This window comes from Engystomops pustulosus, chromosome 5 (genome assembly GCF_040894005.1).
Source record: "Engystomops pustulosus chromosome 5, aEngPut4.maternal, whole genome shotgun sequence".
Taxonomy (NCBI): domain Eukaryota; kingdom Metazoa; phylum Chordata; class Amphibia; order Anura; family Leptodactylidae; genus Engystomops; species Engystomops pustulosus.
In genome coordinates this window covers 7,526,032-7,547,215 of record NC_092415.1, presented here as the reverse complement: position 1 = coordinate 7,547,215, position 21,184 = coordinate 7,526,032, and the positions used below count along the sequence as shown (strand labels likewise).

Below are 21,184 nucleotides of genomic sequence, written 5' to 3'. Positions count from 1 at the left end.
CTGTCTGGAACTCTGGGTCTTTTTGGATTTGGGCTTTTTCTTAGTTTATAGATTTTGTCTCAGTTCTGAGATTTGTTTTGTTGCTGTTGTGCTGCTGATGCGGCAGAGACAATCTGGCTCGGTGGAGATTCTTGCCAACCCCTGGTCCAGGCAGAGGTTCCTGCTGGACAAGGATGTTTTTCCATCCCACCTACGGCTCTGCTGGTCCTCAGAGGAAGAATATGGGTCGGTCTGTTACCTGCTGCTGTTACACTTCTTCTAATAAAGGAACCGTGAGCTTCAGGATCTCTGCTTGCCGTGTGTGTACCTCACCTGCCACTGCCATCATGGGCCTCCCACTTACCATCTGCAGGGGAAATGTCACTTACAGCAGGTGCTCCAGGGAGAAACCTTCACTGTCACATGTCACCTGCCCTCCCATTCTCTCTTTACCTGGACGGGTGTAGATGAGGTCATTGCGAGGGCAAAGGCTCCTGTGACACCTCTGACCCTGCCACCATCAAGCCAAAAACTGTGGTCCTACTCTGCAGCTGCCCGTGGGGTATGTTTCAGGTTATTTAGTGTATATAAGATATGAAGACACTTACCCCTCCGGGTAGGTTGGGTTCAGCTTTTTTCACCAGCAGAAGACGGACGATGTCATCCTTGCTGTTGGCTGCGGCGATGTGCAATGCGGTGCGACCATCCTGGGGTGATACAGTAAGGGGTTAATACCCACATATGGACCATACAGGGAATGTGACCTGATCTGTGTGCACTGACCGCCCCCTAGTGGAAGCTGCAGGACCCTGCGCTGTAACTGCAAAGAATCCTGCCCCTAATTAGAATAGAAACTAATTCTAGGTGAAGACCCCAAACCCCTCCCATTAACTCTTCATGTGCTGAGCAGACGGCAATGTGAGTGTTATCAAGGGGGACCACCGGTCCTGGATATTCCGTATAATTAGGGGGTTCACACTTCGGACACCCCCAGTGTCGCCCAGTAACGCTGATAGTAAAGGCGACATTTTTACCGTGTTTAGTTACCCCCTTAGTGGCAAACATTCCAATCACCCTCCCACAGCCAATGGAGGAATGTGAAAGGTTCAGGATCATTACAGAATGATTAACCGGATCACAGGATCGATAGGTACCGGCTCAGACAATCAACAGGTCCGATTTTATGTCAGGACACGCACACGTCATCAACTGTATGTGGACCAGTCTTGTATTAGACATGTAGTATATGATATAACAGGATGCTGTATCTAATCCCATACTGTGTGATACTGCCTGCTGAGCTGTGTATCTAATCCCATACTGTGTGATACTGCCTGCTGGGCTGTATCGTTCACCAGGCCCTGTGCGGTGACATCACTGTGTGTATTATCTCTGTACTGTGACATCACTGTGTGTATTATCCCTGTACTGTGACATCACTGTGTATATTATTTCTGTACTGTGACATCGCTGTGTGTATTATCTCTGTACTGTGACATCACTGTGTGTATTATCCCTGTACTGTGACATCACTGTGTGTATTATCTCTGTACAGTGACATCACTGTGTGTATTATCTCTGTACTGTGACATCACTGTGTGTATTATCCCTGTACTGTGCCATCACTGTGTGTATTATCCCTGTACTGTGACATCACTGTGTGTATTATCTCTGTACTGTGACATCACTGTGTGTATTATCCCTGTACGGTGACATCACTGTGTGTATTATCCCTGTACTGTGACATCACTGTGTGTATTATTCATATACTGTGACATCACTGTGTGTATTATCCCTGTACTGTGACATCACTGTGTGTATTATCTCTGTACTGTGACATCACTGTGTGTATTATCCCTGTACTGTGATATCACTGTGTGTATTATCCCTGTACTGTGACATCACTGTGTGTATTATCCCTGTACTGTGACATCACTGTGTGTATTATCCCTGTACTGTGACATCACTGTGTGTATTATCTCTGTACTGTGACATCACTGTGTGCGTTATCCCTGTACTGTGACATCACTGTGTGTATTATCTCTGTACTGTGACATCACTGTGTGCGTTATCCCTGTACTGTGACATCACTGTGTGTATTATCCCTGTACTGTGACATCACTGTGTGTATTATTCCTGTGACATCACTGTGTGTATTATCCCTGTCCTGTGACATCACTGTGTGTATTATCTCTGTACTGTGACATCACTGTGTGTATTATCCCTGTACTGTGACATCACTGTGTGTATTATCCCTGTACTGTGACATCACTGTGTGTATTATCTCTGTACTGTGACATCACTGTGTGTATTATCCCTGTGACATCACTGTGTGTATTATCCCTGTACTGTGACATCACTGTGTGCGTTATCCCTGTACTGTGACATCACTGTGTGTAGTATCCCTGTTCTGTGACATCACTGTGTGTATTATTCCTATACTGTGACATCACTGTGTATATTATCCACGTACTGTGACATCACTGTGTGTATTATATCTGTACTGTGACATCACTGTGTATTATCCCTGTACTGTGACATCACTGTGTGTATTATCTCTGTACTGTGACATCACTGTGTGTATTATCCCTGTACTGTGACATCACTGTGTGTATTATCCTGTACTGTGACATCACTGTGTGTATTATTCATATACTGTGACATCACTGTGTGTATTATCCCTGTACTGTGACATCACTGTGTGTATTATCTCTGTACTGTGACATCACTGTGTGTATTATCCCTGTACTGTGATATCACTGTGTGTATTATCCCTGTACTGTGACATCACTGTGTGTATTATCCCTGTACTGTGACATCACTGTGTGTATTATCCCTGTACTGTGACATCACTGTGTGTATTATCTCTGTACTGTGACATCACTGTGTGCGTTATCCCTGTACTGTGACATCACTGTGTGTATTATCTCTGTACTGTGACATCACTGTGTGCGTTATCCCTGTACTGTGACATCACTGTGTGTATTATCCCTGTACTGTGACATCACTGTGTGTATTATTCCTGTGACATCACTGTGTGTATTATCCCTGTCCTGTGACATCACTGTGTGTATTATCTCTGTACTGTGACATCACTGTGTGTATTATCCCTGTACTGTGACATCACTGTGTGTATTATCCCTGTACTGTGACATCACTGTGTGTATTATCTCTGTACTGTGACATCACTGTGTGTATTATCCCTGTGACATCACTGTGTGTATTATCCCTGTACTGTGACATCACTGTGTGCGTTATCCCTGTACTGTGACATCACTGTGTGTATTATCTCTGTACTGTGACATCACTGTGTGTATTATCCCTGTACGGTGACATCACTGTGTGTATTATCCCTGTACTGTGACATCACTGTGTGTATTATTCATATACTGTGACATCACTGTGTGTATTATCCCTGTACTGTGACATCACTGTGTGTATTATCTCTGTACTGTGACATCACTGTGTGTATTATCCCTGTACTGTGATATCACTGTGTGTATTATCCCTGTACTGTGACATCACTGTGTGTATTATCCCTGTACTGTGACATCACTGTGTGTATTATCCCTGTACTGTGACATCACTGTGTGTATTATCTCTGTACTGTGACATCACTGTGTGCGTTATCCCTGTACTGTGACATCACTGTGTGTATTATCTCTGTACTGTGACATCACTGTGTGCGTTATCCCTGTACTGTGACATCACTGTGTGTATTATCCCTGTACTGTGACATCACTGTGTGTATTATTCCTGTGACATCACTGTGTGTATTATCCCTGTCCTGTGACATCACTGTGTGTATTATCTCTGTACTGTGACATCACTGTGTGTATTATCCCTGTACTGTGACATCACTGTGTGTATTATCCCTGTACTGTGACATCACTGTGTGTATTATCTCTGTACTGTGACATCACTGTGTGTATTATCCCTGTGACATCACTGTGTGTATTATCCCTGTACTGTGACATCACTGTGTGCGTTATCCCTGTACTGTGACATCACTGTGTGTAGTATCCCTGTTCTGTGACATCACTGTGTGTATTATTCCTATACTGTGACATCACTGTGTATATTATCCACGTACTGTGACATCACTGTGTGTATTATATCTGTACTGTGACATCACTGTGTATTATCCCTGTACTGTGACATCACTGTGTGTATTATCTCTGTACTGTGACATCACTGTGTGTATTATCCCTGTACTGTGACATCACTGTGTGTATTATCCTGTACTGTGACATCACTGTGTGTATTATTCATATACTGTGACATCACTGTGTGTATTATCCCTGTACTGTGACATCACTGTGTGTATTATCTCTGTACTGTGACATCACTGTGTGTATTATCCCTGTACTGTGATATCACTGTGTGTATTATCCCTGTACTGTGACATCACTGTGTGTATTATCCCTGTACTGTGACATCACTGTGTGTATTATCCCTGTACTGTGACATCACTGTGTGTATTATCTCTGTACTGTGACATCACTGTGTGCGTTATCCCTGTACTGTGACATCACTGTGTGTATTATCTCTGTACTGTGACATCACTGTGTGCGTTATCCCTGTACTGTGACATCACTGTGTGTATTATCCCTGTACTGTGACATCACTGTGTGTATTATTCCTGTGACATCACTGTGTGTATTATCCCTGTCCTGTGACATCACTGTGTGTATTATCTCTGTACTGTGACATCACTGTGTGTATTATCCCTGTACTGTGACATCACTGTGTGTATTATCCCTGTACTGTGACATCACTGTGTGTATTATCTCTGTACTGTGACATCACTGTGTGTATTATCCCTGTGACATCACTGTGTGTATTATCCCTGTACTGTGACATCACTGTGTGCGTTATCCCTGTACTGTGACATCACTGTGTGTAGTATCCCTGTTCTGTGACATCACTGTGTGTATTATTCCTATACTGTGACATCACTGTGTATATTATCCACGTACTGTGACATCACTGTGTGTATTATATCTGTACTGTGACATCACTGTGTATTATCCCTGTACTGTGACATCACTGTGTGTATTATCTCTGTACTGTGACATCACTGTGTGTATTATCCCTGTACTGTGACATCACTGTGTGTATTATCCTGTACTGTGACATCACTGTGTGTATTATCCCTGTACTGTGACATCACTGTGTGTATTATTCCTGTGACATCACTGTGTGTATTATCCCTGTACTGTGACATCACTGTGTGTATTATCCCTGTACTGTGACATCACTGTGTGTATTATTCCTGTGACATCACTGTGTGTATTACCCCTGTACTGTGACATCACTGTGTGTATTATCCCTGTACTGTGACATCACTGTGTGTATTATCCCTGTACTGTGACATCACTGTGTGTATTTCCCCTGTGACATCACTGTGTGTATTTTCCCTGTGACATCACTGTGTGTATTTTCCCTGTGACATCACTGTGTGTATAGATGGCTCTTATTCTCCAGCACTCGCCTGTGTCTTCTCGTTCAGACTGACCCCCAGCTCCAGGAATCTCTCCACGATGGACGTCCGGTTCTCCCTCACAGCGATCATGAAGGGCGTCAAACCAGATTCCTGAGGATCGGCAGAAGAATCAGAACAGTATCAGCATAAGAGGAGCAGGTGCCGGGGGTGGGTGAGGCTGTGCCCCCCTAATATCCCTGCCAGGGGTGAGGTGAGGAGGTTTGGCTACTGGGACTCCAATAATGACCCATGTGAGATGATGTACAGGAGCTGCTGTGTGCAGGTTTGTTACAATGTATCAGTGCAGCTCACAGAGCATTGTCCAGACTGGATACATTGGGTTGCGGGGTCACTATGGGGCGGGTCCTCCTCTCTAGTGATGTCACGTTATTACATGAGGAGTCTCCACGTTTCGCGGCATCGGTGATAATTAGGTAGTTGGTTTGGCGCCAGGAATAATTACTTAGGGTTTCGGCTCCGGTTACGTGACTCAGGGGTTTCTTTTTTGTTTCATTGTCTCAGTCATCTCCTCTGCAGACAATAATGGTCTGTTCCAGGAATGTCTGGCGGTATTATAGGACCTCACCATGTGCTCCATTATGTATGTATACAGTATGATAGGGCGGTATTATGGGGTGTCATGATGGGAATATCTGCTGGTATATGGGGCTATAATGTGGGGGTATTACATAGTAGCATTATGTGGCGGTATTATATAATAGTATTATGTGGCGGTATTATATAATAGTATTATGTGGCGGTATTATATATTAGTATTATGTGGTGGTATTATATAATAGTATTATGTGGCGGTATTATATAATAGTATTATGTGGCGGTATTATATAATAGTATTATTATATGGGTCATTTATTTGAGTACTGGTTGGTATTATGTGGCGGTATTATATATTAGTATTATGTGGCGGTATTATATAATAGTATTATGTGGCGGTATTATATAATAGTATTATGTGGCGGTATTATATAATAGAATTATTATATGGGTCATTTATTTGAGTACTGGTTGGTATTATGTGGCGGTATTATATATTAGTATTATGTGGTGGTATTATATAATAGTATTATGTGGCGGTATTATATAATAGTATTATGTGGCGGTATTATATAATAGTATTATGTGGCGGTATTATATAATAGTATTATTATATGGGTCATTTATTTGAGTACTGGTTGGTATTATGTGGCGGTATTATATATTAGTATTATGTGGCGGTATTATATAATAGTATTATGTGGCGGTATTATATAATAGTATTATGTGGCGGTATTATATAATAGTATTATGTGGCGGTATTATAAAATAGTATTATGTGGCGGTATTTTATGGGTCATTTATTTGAGTACTGGTTGGTATTATGTGGCGGTATTATATATTAGTATTATGTGGTGGTATTTTATGGGGTATTATATTTGAATACTGGTTAGTATTTTGTGGTGGTATTATACAGGAGTATTGTGTGGTGTTATGTGTCAGTATTATATGTTGATATTATGTGGCGGTATTATATATTGTACGGTAATAACATGGTATTATGTGGTGTTATGTGTCAGTATTACATGTCGGTATTACAGGCAGTTCCCTACTTAAGAACACCCGACTTACAGACGACCCCTAGTTACAAACGGACCTCTGGATATTAGTCATTTACTCTACTTTATCCCTAGGCTACAATAATCAGCTGTAACAGTTATCACAGGCGTCTACAATGAAGCTTTACTGTTTATTCTGGTGACAACCCAACATTTTTAAAATCCAATTGTCACAGAGACCAGAAAAATTCTGTCTGGGATTACAATTCTAAAATATGCAGTTCTGACTTACATACAAATTCAACTTAAGAACAAACTTACAACGTAGCCCGGGGACTGCCTGTATATGCTTTTAGTGTCTTATGATGGGGAGTGATGTATATGACATGGAATTATACTCCGGATATCGCCCCCCCCACCCCCCCCCATGCTATGGAATGACATAAATATTAACACCCTAATACAATGTTATGATTTCTCTGATTAATAAACTTATAAAAAGTCTAAATAACAACTATAATGGGGGGTGAAGTAAAGACACCCCAATATATCGTCACTAAGGGACCTGTATATACCGACGCTCTCATACAACCTTAAGGTGTCTCCATCATTATTTTATTAACTAATAATATAAAAAAACTGCTCCATAAAATGTTCGGATTGGGGCTGATGCAGAAGTAATAACCCCCTATGATATATATAGACGCCCTAATAAAACAGGAGGAGAAATGCATGAAAAGCAAATACCGCTACATTATCACTTACATAGCATCAGTATCATTATTATTATTATTACATACTTGCATAAGTAATAACGCCCTACTACACGACATATATAACTATATTACACCTTCCTATAGGAATGATAGTGGGATTACTCAGAGACTGAAGACCTAATAACATTGTATTCCTGAGGAAGAGGAAATGAATGAAAAGTAACCCCATCACGTATACATTCTGCACACAGCAAGGACATTGCATAAGTAATAACACCCTAACATAGAACCACTTAGAGAATTGCAAAAATATCGACACCCTAACTATGGAGGGGAGTGATTCATACAGCGGGGGCTCGCATATAGTGATAACACCCTAAAGTATTACCGCTTATGGAATTGCATATATATTGACGCCCTAATAAAATAGTTACTGTAATGTGTGAATAGTAACTACATTATTAAGGGAATTGTCTCACAAAGAAGGGGAATTTCATAAGTAATAACACCCTCCTATATAATAGTTTAGATGCACATAGAAGGGAAATTGCATAAGTAATAACACCCCCTATATTATCCCTTAGATGCACATAAAAGGGAAATTGTATAAGTAATAACACCCCCTATATTATCGCTTAGATGCACATAAAAGGGAAATTTCATAAGTAATAACACCCCCTATATTATCGCTTAGATGCACATAAAAGGGAAATTTCATAAGTAATAACACCCCCTATATTATCCCTTAGATGCACATAAAAGGGAAATTGTATAAGTAATAACACCCCCTATATTATCGCTTAGATGCACATAAAAGGGAAATTGCATAAGTAATAACACCCCCTATATTATCGCTTAGATGCACATAAAAGGGAAATTGTATAAGTAATAACACCCCCTATATTATCGCTTAGATGCACATAAAAGGGAAATTGCATAAGTAGCATATTATCGCTTAGGGAATTGCACATATATTGACGTCCCATCCAAATGTTAGTGCGGTTCTGAGGAAGCGCTTGAATTGCAACTACATTATTAAAAATTTGGAGGCGACTGATACCTATAGCAGGGAATTGCAGAAGTAATAGCGCCCTAACCTGTATTTTATAACTAGCAACTACGTAAAAGATAAGGAAATCGCATGACTACAATTCCTCCATCATCATCTATAATTCATGAAGAGTCAATGGCGTCACCCACTGGGTCGGTTTCGGAGGCTCCCAGGTCCCCTTTGTCGATCCCTTTGAGGGTCTGCTCCAGGGTGATCCACTCCCCTCTGGCAGCCAGCTGCAGGATCCTGCTCTCAGCCTCGGCCATGTTGCTGGGCCCGGCGCTGTGACATGTATGTGCTGAGCTGTGCAGGAGGTAATGACCCTCCGCTGCCTCCTCTATTGACTCAGACGCCTCCGCTCCTCCTGTGTAGCCTGGTTACCTTGGCACTGGACTCCATAAATGGGGGGTGGAGGAATTTGGCTTTTTCTTGCAGAAAGAAAGAAAAGGAAAGAAAGTTTCCTCCACTGTAGGAGGTTTGTTACATTGTATCAGGAGCTCTGCAGATCACAGGTTATAGAATAATTCCCCAAATCTTCCGTCTTTATGATGAATTTATTAAAGCCTGTGCACACACGATATTGGAGATTTGGGAAATTTGTTTTTAGAGATGATGGAATCACTCAAGACTCAATAAGCTAAAATTTTCAAATAATGACGTTCATGTCAGAATGAAGTGGATCCGCCTTTACCACGGGGTCATATCCCCGGCCCATTGTCTTATGAAGGGGGGGATCCGAGCTCCAGAAAGATCCACTAAATTCTCTGATCTTGTTGTTGGATTTGGATTGTCGAGACCCTTTTTGAGATAAAGGGATTTTCTCAAGAATATTTACCCAGGTCTGATCTATAGGACCCCCACAGTCATCCTGGGGCAGGTGACAGGATAGTCTATGCCATTTGTGTTTATTACTTATGCATAGCTCCCAACCGTCCCGATTTTGCCGGGACTTTCCCGCTTTTCGTACCCCTGCCCCGCGTCCCGGGCAGCTATGATATTGTCACGAATTTTCCCCCCAGGTCCCGCTTTGTCCCGGCGCTGTGTCCGCATAGTAAATACTTTGAAAGTCTGAACTCACAGTACAGAATGGCTTCTACAGACATCGGGAGGGAATCCTTTTCAGAGAAGTGTCGGCTTAGCAGAGAGCAGGGACCATGTCATCAGGTCAGATCAGCATCTGTCCATATATGGTCGCTGCATCTCCTAGGGTTCCCCAGAGCAGACATCGGGCAGGGAATCCTTTTCAGAGAAGTGTCGGCTTAGCGGAGAGCAGGGACCACGTCATCAGGTCTGATCAGCATCTGTCCATATATGGTCACTGCATCTCCTAGGCTTCCCCAGAGCAGACATCGGGAGGGAATCCTTTTCAGAGAAGTGTCGGGCTTAGCGGAGAGCAGGGACCACGTCATCAGGTCAGATCAGTATCTGTCCATATATGGTCAGTGCATCTCCTAGGCTTCCCCAGAGCAGACATCGGGAGGGAATCCTTTTCAGAGAAGTGACGGCTTAGTGGAGAGCAGGGACCACGTCATCAGCTCAGATCTCTATCTGTCCATATATGGTCACTGCATCTCCTAGGGTTCCCCAGAGCAGACATCGGGCAGGGAATCCTTTTCAGAGAAGTGTCGGGTTAGTGGAGAGCAGGGACCACGTCATCAGCTCAGATCTCTATCTGTCCATATATGGTCTCCAGGGCTTCCCCAGACACAAGCTCTTTATATAATTAAATTACATAAAGTTGTGGCCAGGCTGAGATTCGAACCTGGGACCCTGTGCACTGCAGACAGGAGCTTAACTAACTGAGCTATAAGCCCAGTGATACAGAGCTGAGGATTTCTGGTAAGTAAGACATGTTATCAGCCATTTACACTGTGACACAGACTAATGCACTGATATATAGAGAGGGATCTTCTCAGAAGTTATTATTGTCATTATTCAGACTATTATTATTATTATTATTATTATAAATTTTATTATTATGGAGATGATTATTAATAATGGTAAAAATAATAATAATCATCTCAATAATAATAATAATAATAATAATAGTCTCAATAATTACAATAATCTGAGAAGATCCCTCCCTATATACCAAGGCAGTATATAGTTCTTAGTTACCAAAATTCTCCACTTGTTAATCACTGAGGTTATAGCTCAGTGGGTTGAGGCGCTGTGTTATTATTGTACATGGACACTGCAGGTTCTGGGTTCAAATCCCAATGAGGATAATTTTTTTTTTTTTTTTAATTATGATTTTTATTATTTTTAATATGGTTAAAATTTGGGGCGTGGCCAGGGAGTGATTGGGGGTGTGGCTTAGGGGGATCGCCGCGGCACGCTACGCGTGCCGCCATTTTGTCCCTCTTTCCTTTTCCCAAATGTTGGGAGGTATGCTTATGGGAAAGGTTGGGGCTCCACCAGTGGGGTAACTACCACCAAAGCTGCCATAGCACCACCCAAATCACTATCAGTGGTGAGAACCATCCATCACAGCCCAGAGGAAAGCCCTGAGGTCCTCCTGTCTCCCCCTTCTGGCAGAGCTGGTGCAGTGCAGTGAATAGATGTCGGGACAGAGGGGGAGGAGCTGACAGGAGGAGAGGAGGAGGGTGATGGCAGATGCTGTGTTATGTACAATGGGCTCCTTTGCAGTACAAGACCTCACTACAATGTAGAAAGGTAAGTCTATATAGTATGTGTGATGTGTATATACTGTATATAGATATGTGTGTGTGATGTGTGTATAGTGTATATACTGTATATAGATATATGTGTAACTAGAAGCTGACGGGCCCCAGTGCAAAGTCTGTGCCAGGCCCCCGACTATAGTGTACGGGTTTATAGTAATAGTCTTCTCATATGGGAAAGTGACACCATAAGGGCCCCCTAAACCTCTTGGGCCCAGGTGGGATCGCAACCTCTGCACCCCCTCAAGTTACGACCCTGTATGTATATACTGTGTATATATATATATATATATATATATATATATATATATATATATATATATGTGTGTGTGTGATGTGTGTATAGTGTGTGATCAGGGCTGGCTCCAGGTTTTAGTGGGCCCCTTCGTGGGCCTCCCTCCAGTGGGCACACTGTCCCCCCTCCCCTGCGGACACGCTGCCCCCTTCCCCCTACGGAATACACTGACCCCCCTCCCCCTGCGGACACACTGACCCCTCCTCCCCCTGCGGAATACACTGCCCCCCCCTCCCCCTGCGGAATACACTGACCCCCCTGCGGACATACTGACACCCCCCCCCCCCCCGCGCCTCCCGTACGCGTGGGCCCTGAAGCCGGCACACGTGATCTGATGACGTCACCATGTGCGCCGGCTTCAGAGCCGTCGCATACCATGCGGAGCGCTGCTTCGTGGGAACCAGGACAGGGGAGCTCCGCCTGTTATTGTGCCCCCCACGAGCAGCTCCCCGTGTTATTGTGCCCCCCACCAGCAGCTCCCTGGATGGAAAAGCTTGTGGTGTTAACAGCCGTATTCAGGGATCAGATGGAGGCAAACATTGTGCAAATCAACTTAACTCGTTATTGAACAGGTAGCATGCAACGGACCTAAATGGTTTAACAGCAGATCTGGATTCTGGTACTGGAGTGGTCGTGGAGAGGGTCCTCAGGATAAGGTGGCAGCCTGGTAGTAGATGCAGGCTGGGATCATTTAGATGGAGCTGTGTCCAAACTGTGGAAGCTGCAGCTCTGGATTAGAGTCTCCTGACTCAGTTCCTGGGATTGGTTTCTGTGGCAGCGCTAAGGGTGCGCTCCACATTGACTCTCTGTTCACTCAGACCATGTGCTAAGAGCCCTTGTGGTGAGAGGTCTGTGCTCCCAAGGGTTTTATACACCCCCTGCCCCCCCCTCTCCAATCACACTCCAGATTACAATACAGCCACATAATTGGATAACATCTTACACCCATTTAACTATTGCCTTTCCAGGCAGAGTCTACAGCTGCTATTACATATTGACCAAGTTCTTGAACCTTCCCCCTAACAGCTTCTGACCTGGAGAGGGCACTATTCGCAACTACCAGCCTGCCTATGTATTGGCAGGGGTGTTGCATATGTATGTATGTAGTATGTTATGTATACATGTGTATATATGCAGTGTACAGTATGTATAAAGTTTATGTGGCAGATTTAATCAAATGATGTAGTAGTAAAACTGTCTGTTTCCTAAAGCAACCAATCACAGCACAATATATAATGAAAGCTGTGCCCTGTGGTGTCCTGTGTTGTCCTTTGTTGTCCTGTGTTGTGTTGTCTGGTGGTGTCCTGTGGTGTCTTGTGTTGTCCTGTGGTGTCCTGTGTTTTCCTGTATTTTCCTGTGGTGTCCTGTGTTGTCCTGTGTTGTCCTGTAGTGTCCAGTGGTGTCCTGTGTTGTCATGTGGCTTCCTGTGGTGTCCTGTGTCGTCCTGTGGCTTCCTGTGGTGTCCTGTGTCATCCTGTGGCTTCCTGTGGTGTCCTGTGTTGTCATGTGGCTTCCTGTGGTGTCCTGTGTCGTCCTGTGGCTTCCTGTGGTGTCCTGTGTTGTCCTATGTTGTCCTGTGGTGTCATGGGGTGTCCTGTGGTGTCCTGTGTTGTCCTGTGGTGTCCTGTGGTGTCCTGTGTTGTCCTGTGTTGTCCTATGTTGTCCTGTGGTGTCATGTGGTGTGCTATGTTGTCCTGTGGTGTCATGTGGTGTCCTGTGTTGTCCTATGTTGTCCTGTGGTGTCCTGTGTTGTCCTATGTTGTCCTGTGGTGTCATGTGGTGTCCTGTTGCGTCCTGTGTTGTCCTGTGGTGTCTTGTGTTGTCCTGTGGTTTCCTATGTTGTCCTGTGGTGTCATGTGGTGTCCTGTGTTGTCCTATGTTGTCCTGTGGTGTTCTGTGGTGTCCTGTGTTGTCCTGTGTTGTCCTATGTTGTCCAGTGGTGTCATGTGGTGTCCTGTGTTGTCTTGTGTTGTCCTGTGGTGTCCTGTGGTGTCCTGTGGTGTCCTGTGTTGTCCTGTGGTGTCCTGTGTTGTCCTGTGTTGTCATGTGGTGTCCCGTGGTGTCCTGTGTCGTCCTGTGGCTTCCTGTGGTGTCCTGTGTCGTCCTGTGGCTTCCTGTGGTGTCCTGTGTTGTCATGTGGCTTCCTGTGGTGTCCTGTGTTGTCCTGTGGCTTCCTGTGGTGTCCTGTGTTGTCCTATGTTGTCATGTGGTGTCCTGTGTTGTCCTGTGGTGTCCTGTGTTGTCCTGTGTTGTCCTATGTTGTCCTGTGGTGTAATGTGGTGTCCTGTGGTGTCCTGTGGTGTCATGTGGTGTCCTGTGTTTTCCTGTGTTGTCCTGTGGTGTCATGTGGTGTCATGTGGTGTCCTGTGGTGTCCTGTGTTGTCCTGTGGTGTCTTGTGTTGTCCTGTGGTGTCCTATGTTGTCCTGTGGTGTCATGTGGTGTCTTGTGGTGTCCTGTGTTGTACTGTGGTGTCTTTTGTTGTCCTGTGGTGTCCTGTGTTGTCCTGTGGTGTCCTGTGGTGTCCAGTGGTGTCCTGTGTCGTCCTGTGGCTTCCTGTGGTGTCCTGTGTTGTCCTGTGGTGTCCTTTGATGTCATGTGGTGTCCTGTGTTGTCCTGTATTGTCATGTGGCTTCCTGTGGTGTTCTGTGTCGTCCTGTGGCTTCCTGTGGTGTCCTGTGTTGTCCTGTGTTGTCCTATGGTGTCCTGTGGTGTCCTGTGTCGTCCTGTGTTGTCCTGTGGTGTCCTTTGATGTCATGTGGTGTCCTGTGTTGTCCTGTATTGTCATGTGGCTTCCTGTGGTGTCCTGTGGTGTCCTGTGTTGTCCTGTGGTGTCCTGTGTTGTCCTGTGTTGTCCTGTGGTCTCCTGTGTTTTCCTGTGGTGTCTTGTGTTGTCCTGTGTTGTCCTGTGGCTGCAGTGTGCTGGCTACCTATATACTGGGGGATGGCTGCAGTGTGCTGGCTACCTATATACTGGGGGATGGCTGCAATGTGCTGGCTACCTATATACTGGGGGATGGCTGCAGTGTGCTGACTACCTATATGGTGTCATGTGGTGTCCTGTGTTGTCCTGTGTTGTTATGTGGCTTCCTGTGGTGTCCTGTGTTGTCCTATGTTGTCCTGTGGTGTCATGTGGTGTCCTGTGGTGTCATGTGGTGTCATGTGGTGTCCTGTGGTGTCATGTGTTGTCCTGTGGTGTCCTGTGTTGTCCTGTGGTGTCCTGTGTTGTCATGTGGTGTCCTGTGGTGTCATGTGGTGTCCTGTGTTGTCCTGTGGTGCCATGTGGTGTCCTGTGGTGTCATGTGGTGTCCTGTGTTGTCCTATGTTGTCCTGTGGTGTCATGTGGTGTCCTGTGTTGTCTTGTGTTGTCCTGTGTTGTCCTGTGGTGTCCAGTGGTGTCCTATGTTGTCCTGTGGTGTCTTTTGTTGTCCTGTGGTGTCCTGTGTTGTCCTATGTTGTTCTGTGGTGTCATGTGGTGTCCTGTGTTGTCCTGTGGTGTCCTGTGTTGTCCTGTGTTGTCCTGTGGTCTCCTGTGTTGTCCTGTGGTGTCTTGTGTTGTCCTGTGTTGTCCTGTGGCTGCAGTGTGCTGGCTATCTATATACTGGAGGGGGGTGGCTGCAGTGTGCTTGCTACCTATATACTGAGGTGGCTGCAGTGTGCTGGCTACCTATATACTGGGTGATGGTTGCAGTGTGCTGGCTACATATATACTGGGGGATGGCTGCAGTGTGCTGGCTACCTATATGGTGTCATGTGGTGTCCTGTGTTGTCATGTGGCTTCCTGTGGTGTCCTGTGTTGTCCTATGTTGTCCTGTGGTGTCCTTTGGTGTCCTGTGGTGTCCTATGTTGTCCTGTGGTGTCATGTGGTGTCCTGTGTTGTCCTATGTTGTCCTGTGGTGTCATGTGGTGTCCTGTGGTGTCATGTGGCTTCCTGTGGTGTCCTGTGTTGTCCTGTGGCTTCCTCTGGTGTCCTGTGTTGTCATGTGGCTTCCTGTGTCGTCCTGTGGCTTCCTGTGGTGTCCTGTGGTGTCCTGTGGTGTCCTATGTTGTCATGTGGTGTCATGTGGTGTCCTGTGTTGTCCTGTGGTGTCCTGTGGTGTCATGTGTCGTCCTGTGGCTTCCTGTGGTGTCCTGTGGTGTCCTGTGTTGTCATGTGGTGTCCTGTGGTGTCATGTGGTGTCCTGTGTTGTCCTGTGGTGCCATGTGGTGTCCTGTGGTGTCTTGTGGTGTCCTGTGTTGTCCTATGTTGTCCTGTGGTGTCATGTGGTGTCCTGTGTTGTCTTGTGTTGTCCTGTGTTGTCTTGTGTTGTCCTGTGTTGTCCTGTGGTGTGCAGTGGTGTCCTATGTTGTCCTGTGGTGTCATGTGGTGTCCTGTGTTGTCCTGTGGTGTCTTTTGTTGTCCTGTGGTGTCCTGTGTTGTCCTGTGGTGTCCTGTGTTGTCCTATGTTGTCCTGTGGTGTCATGTGTTGTCCTGTGGTGTCCTGTGTTGTCCTGTGTTGTCCTGTGGTCTCCAGTGTTGTCCTGTGGTGTCTTGTTTTGTCCTGTGTTGTCCTGTGGCTGCAGTGTGCTGGCTATCTATATACTGGGTGATGGTTGCAGTGTGCTGGCTACATATATACTGGGGGATGGCTGCAGTGTGCTGGCTACCTATATAGTGTCATGTGGTGTCCTGTGTTGTCATGTGGCTTCCTGTGGTGTCCTGTGTTGTCCTATGTTGTTCTGTGGTGTCCTGTGGTTTCCTGTGGTGTCCTATGGTGTCCTGTGGTGTCCTGTGGTGTCCTGTGGTGTCCTGTGGTGTCCTGTGGTGTCCTGTGTTGTCCTATGTTGTCCTGTGGTGTCATGTGGTGTCCTGTGGTGTCCTGTGGTGTCATGTGGCTTCCTGTGGTGTCCTGTGTTGTCCTGTGGCTTTCTCTGGTGTCCTGTGTTGTCATGTGGCTTCCTGTGGTGTCCTGTGTCGTCCTGTGGCTTCCTGTGGTGTCCTGTGGTGTCCTGTGTTGTCCTATGTTGTCATGTGGTGTCCTGTGTTGTCCTGTGGTGTCCTGTGTTGTCCTATGTTGTCCTATGTTGTCCTGTGGTGTCTTGTGGTGTCCTGTGGTGTCATGTGGTGTCCTGTGTTGTCCTATGTTGTCCTGTGGTGTCATGTGGTGTCCTGTGTTGTCTTGTGTTGTCCTGTGGTGTCCTGTGTTGTCCTGTGGCTTCCTCTGGTGTCCTGTGTTGTCATGTGGCTTCCTGTGGTGTCCTGTGTCGTCCTGTGGCTTCCTGTGATGTCCTGTGGTGTCCTGTGGTGTCCTGTGTTGTCCTATGTTGTCCTGTGGTGTCTTGTGGTGTCCTGTGGTGTCATGTGGTGTCCTGTGTTGTCCTATGTTGTCATGTGGTGTCATGTGGTGTCCTGTGGTGTCATGTGGTGTCCTGTGTTGTCCTATGTTGTCATGTGGTGTCATGTGGTGTCCTGTGGTGTCCTATGTTGTCATGTGGTGTCCTTTGTTGTCCTGTGGTGTCATGTGGTGTCCTGTGTTGTCCTGTGGTGTCTTTTGTTGTCCTGTGTTGTCCTGTCGTATCCTGTGTTGTCCTGTGGTGTCCTGTGGTGTCCAGTGGTGTCCTGTGTCGTCCTGTGGCTTCCTGTGGTGTCCTGTGTTGTCATGTGGCTTCCTGTGGTGTCCTGTGTCGTCCTGTGGCTTCCTGTGGTGTCCTGTGTTGTCCTGTGTTGTTCTATGTTGTCCTGTGGTGTCATGTGGTGTCCTGTGGTGTCCTGTGTTGTCATTTGGTGTCCTGTGTTGTCATGTGGTGTCCTGTGTTGTCATGTGGCTTCCTGTGGTGTCCTGTGGTGTCCTATGTTGTCCTATGTTGTCCTGTGGTGTCCTGTGTTGTCCTGTGTTGTCCTGTGTTGTCCTGTGGTCTCCTGTGTTGTCCTGTGGTGTCTTGTGTTGTCCTGTGTTGTTCTGTGGCTGCAGTGTGCTGGCTATCTATATACTGGAGGGGGGTGGCTGCAGTGTGCTTGCTACCTATATACTGAGGTGGCTGCAGTGTGCTGGCTACCTATATACTGGGTGATGGTTGGAGTAAGCTGGCTACATATATACTGGGGGATGGCTGCAGTGTGCTGGCTACCTATATGGTGTCATGTGGTGTCCTGTGTTGTCATGTGGCTTCCTGTGGTGTCCTGTGGTGTCCTGTGTTGTCCTATGTTGTCCTGTGGTGTCCTATGTTTTCCTGTGTTGTCCTATGTTGTCCTGTGGTGTCCTGTGTTTTCCTGTATTTTCCTGTGGTGTCCTGTGTTGACCTATGTTGTCCTGTGGTGTCCTGTGTTGTCCTATGTTGTCCTGTGGTGTCCTGTGATGTCCTGTGGTGTCCTGTGTTGTCCTGTGTTGTCCTGTGGTGTCATGTGGTGTCCTGTGTTGTCCTAAGTTGTCCTGTGGTGTCCTGTGTTGTCCTGTGATGTCCTATGTTGTCCTGTGGTGTCTTGTGTTGTCCTTTGGTGTCCTGTGTTGTCCTGTGTTGTCCTGTGGTGTCCTGTGTTGTCCTGTGGTGTCCTGTGTTGTCCTGTGGTCTCCTGTGTTGTTCTGTGGTGTCTTGTGTTGTCCTGTGTCTGCAGTGTGCTGGCTACCTATATACTGGAGGGGGGTGGCTGCAGTGTGCTGGATACCTATATACTGAGGTGGCTGCAGTGTGCTGGCTACCTATATACTGGGCGATGGTTGCAGTGTGCTGGCTACCTATATATTGGGGGATGGCTGCAGTGTGCTGGCTACCTATATACTGGGGGATGGCTGCAGTGTGCTGGCTACCTATATACTGGGGGATGGCTGCAGTGTGCAGGCTACCTATATACTGGGGGATGGCTGCAATGTGCTGGCTACCTATATACTGGGGGATGGCTGCAGTGTGCTGGCTACCTATATACTGGGGGTGGCTGCAGTGTGCTGGCTACCTATATACTGGGGGATGGCTGCAGTGTGCTGGCTACCTATATACTGGGGGTTGGCTGCAGTGTGCTGGCTACCTTTATACTGGGGGATGGATGCAGTGTTCTGGTTACCTTTATACTGGGGGATGGCTGTAGTGTGCTGGCTACCTATATACTGGGGGATGGCTGCATTGTGTTGGCTACCTATATACTGAGGTGTGGCTGCAGTGTGCTGACTTCCTATATACAGGGGGATGGCTGCAGTGTGCAGACTACCTATATACTGAGGGATGGCTGCAGTGTGCTGGCTACCTATGTACTGGAGGAATGGCTGCAGTGTGCTGACTACCTATATACTGGGGGATGGCTGCAGTGTGCTGGCTACCTATGTACTGAGGGATGGCTGCAGTGTGCTGACTACCTATATACTTGGGGGTGGCTGCAGTGTGCTGGCTACCTATATACTGGGGGATGGCTGCAGTGTGCTGACTACCTATATACTTGGGGATGGCTGCAGTGTGCTGACTACCTATATACTTGGGGATGGCTGCAGTGTGCTGGCTACCTTTATACTGGGGGATGGATGCAGTGTTCTGGTTACCTATATACTGGGGGATGGCTGTAGTGTGCTGGCTACCTATATACTGGGGGATGGCTGCAGTGTGTTGGCTACCTATATACTGAGGGGTGGCTGCAGTGTGCTGACTACCTATATACAGGGGGATGGCTGCAGTGTGCAGGCTACCTATATACTGAGGGATGGCTGCAGTGTGCTGGCTACCTATGTACTGGAGGAATGGCTGCAGTGTGCTGACTACCTATATACTGGGGGATGGCTGCAGTGTGCTGGCTACCTATGTACTGAGGGATGGCTGCAGTGTGCTGACTACCTATATACTTGGGGGTGGCTGCAGTGTGCTGGCTACCTATATACAGGGGGATGGCTGCAGTGTGCTGGCTACCTATATACTGGGGGATGGCTGCAGTGTGCTGGCTACCTATATACTGGGGGATGGCTGCAGTGTGCTGGCTACCTATATACTGGGGGATGGCTGCAGTGTGCTGGCTACTTATATACTGGGGGGTGGCTGCAGTGTGCTGACTACCTATATACTTGGGGATGGCTGCAGTGTGCTGGCTACCTATATACTGGGGGATGGCTGCAGTGTGCTGGCTACTTATATACTGGGGGGTGGCTGCAGTGTGCTGACTACCTATATACTTGGGGATGGCTGCAGTGTGCTGGCTACTTATATACTGGGGGGTGGCTGCAGTGTGCTGGCTACCTGTATACTGGGGGATGGATGCAGTGTGCTGGCTACCTATGTACTGGAGGGGGTGGCTATATATATATACACACATTATTAACACCAATAACTTGCAGGGATCTAATGTCTCTAATTCTGCTCAATTATCTAATTTACATTTTATTCTGTACTTTAGAATATTTACAATTTATAATATAAGCTTAAAATACCAAATATCGATGTATTCCTCATGTTAGTATATAATCACATAAGGCACACAATGACCCGGACATTTCTTTCACTGTTTGGAATGTTTTATGTTTGTTTTTGTTTTGTTTTTTTTAGCTTTTCTTGACATTTTCTGCTCCTTTTATGTGTTACAGGTCAATCTTCTCCAGAACGCATGAAGAAATCTTCAGTCGTATTGTGGACTTGGCGTGATAAAGATAATGAGGGATAATGAGATATAATTGGCCGCTGGTCACATGACACAAGGTCCTGGAGGGGGATTCCCATCAGCCTGGTGTTGGGTTTCCATTCATTGCACATAGCAGAGATATTCCTGTCCGCTCTCATTGTGTCACATCTCTCCCCATTACACCAGGGGTAATAATTACTGGAGACACTGGAGCTGAGAGGTAGCGGGTCACTGGGGTGTAATGGTCGCCCCTCTCCATTGTTCATGTTAGTGGTAATAGGGGACATTCCCGGCAGCTGATGTCGCGTTATATAATGATAATGACCTGTAACCATCACACTGCAGCCATCGAGGGGCTGATTGGGGGAGGGTTGGTGTTTATAGGGGGTTTGCTTATTGACTTATTGCATATGGTGCCCATAAATCCAATAAATCCTGTCTGCATTAAGATCCAGAGCTCCCCCTAGTGGTGGCTAAAGGTAGATTTACTTGCCGAAAGGGTTTTATGGTGATTTCATCCATAGGATAGGGACTATTTTTTAACTGGTGGGTTTGGAACTACTTCACCTTCTGACCAGTCATAATCAGGAGCACCTTTGGTTTTTCTGGGGCCCTTCTGTCTGGGGGGACCCTAATGCATAGCTCCACTCTGACTAGAAGAGCAGAAAGCTTATTACTGCCTGATCTGCCATAGACAAACTATATTGTTGTCCTGATTCCTGGGCAGAGCTGGGAGACCCCTAGAGCTTTCTGCCTCCATCTATTGGGCCCCACGGATCTGATCCAAATGAACTTTCCAGGGAAACAAAATCTCCATTAAGAATTTCTTTGTCTTTTAGCGCCATCTAGTGTAT

At 46.2% G+C, this 21,184-nt stretch overlaps 1 protein-coding gene across 1 annotated transcript in view; it reads right to left on the bottom strand.

The window, feature by feature from the left end:
* LOC140132387 (uncharacterized) overlaps positions 1 to 9,175 on the bottom strand; it is an 84,500-nt gene extending 75,325 nt beyond the window's left edge. The window contains exons 1-3 of the mRNA XM_072151098.1: positions 8,934 to 9,175; positions 5,474 to 5,575; positions 588 to 686 (exon numbers count right to left, since the gene is read on the bottom strand). Coding sequence (XP_072007199.1) covers positions 588 to 686; positions 5,474 to 5,575; positions 8,934 to 9,050 — 318 coding nt within the window. The 5' untranslated portion in view covers positions 9,051 to 9,175. The remainder of the gene's footprint in view (positions 1 to 587; positions 687 to 5,473; positions 5,576 to 8,933) is intronic.
* Positions 9,176 to 21,184: the final 12,009 nt, after the last annotated feature.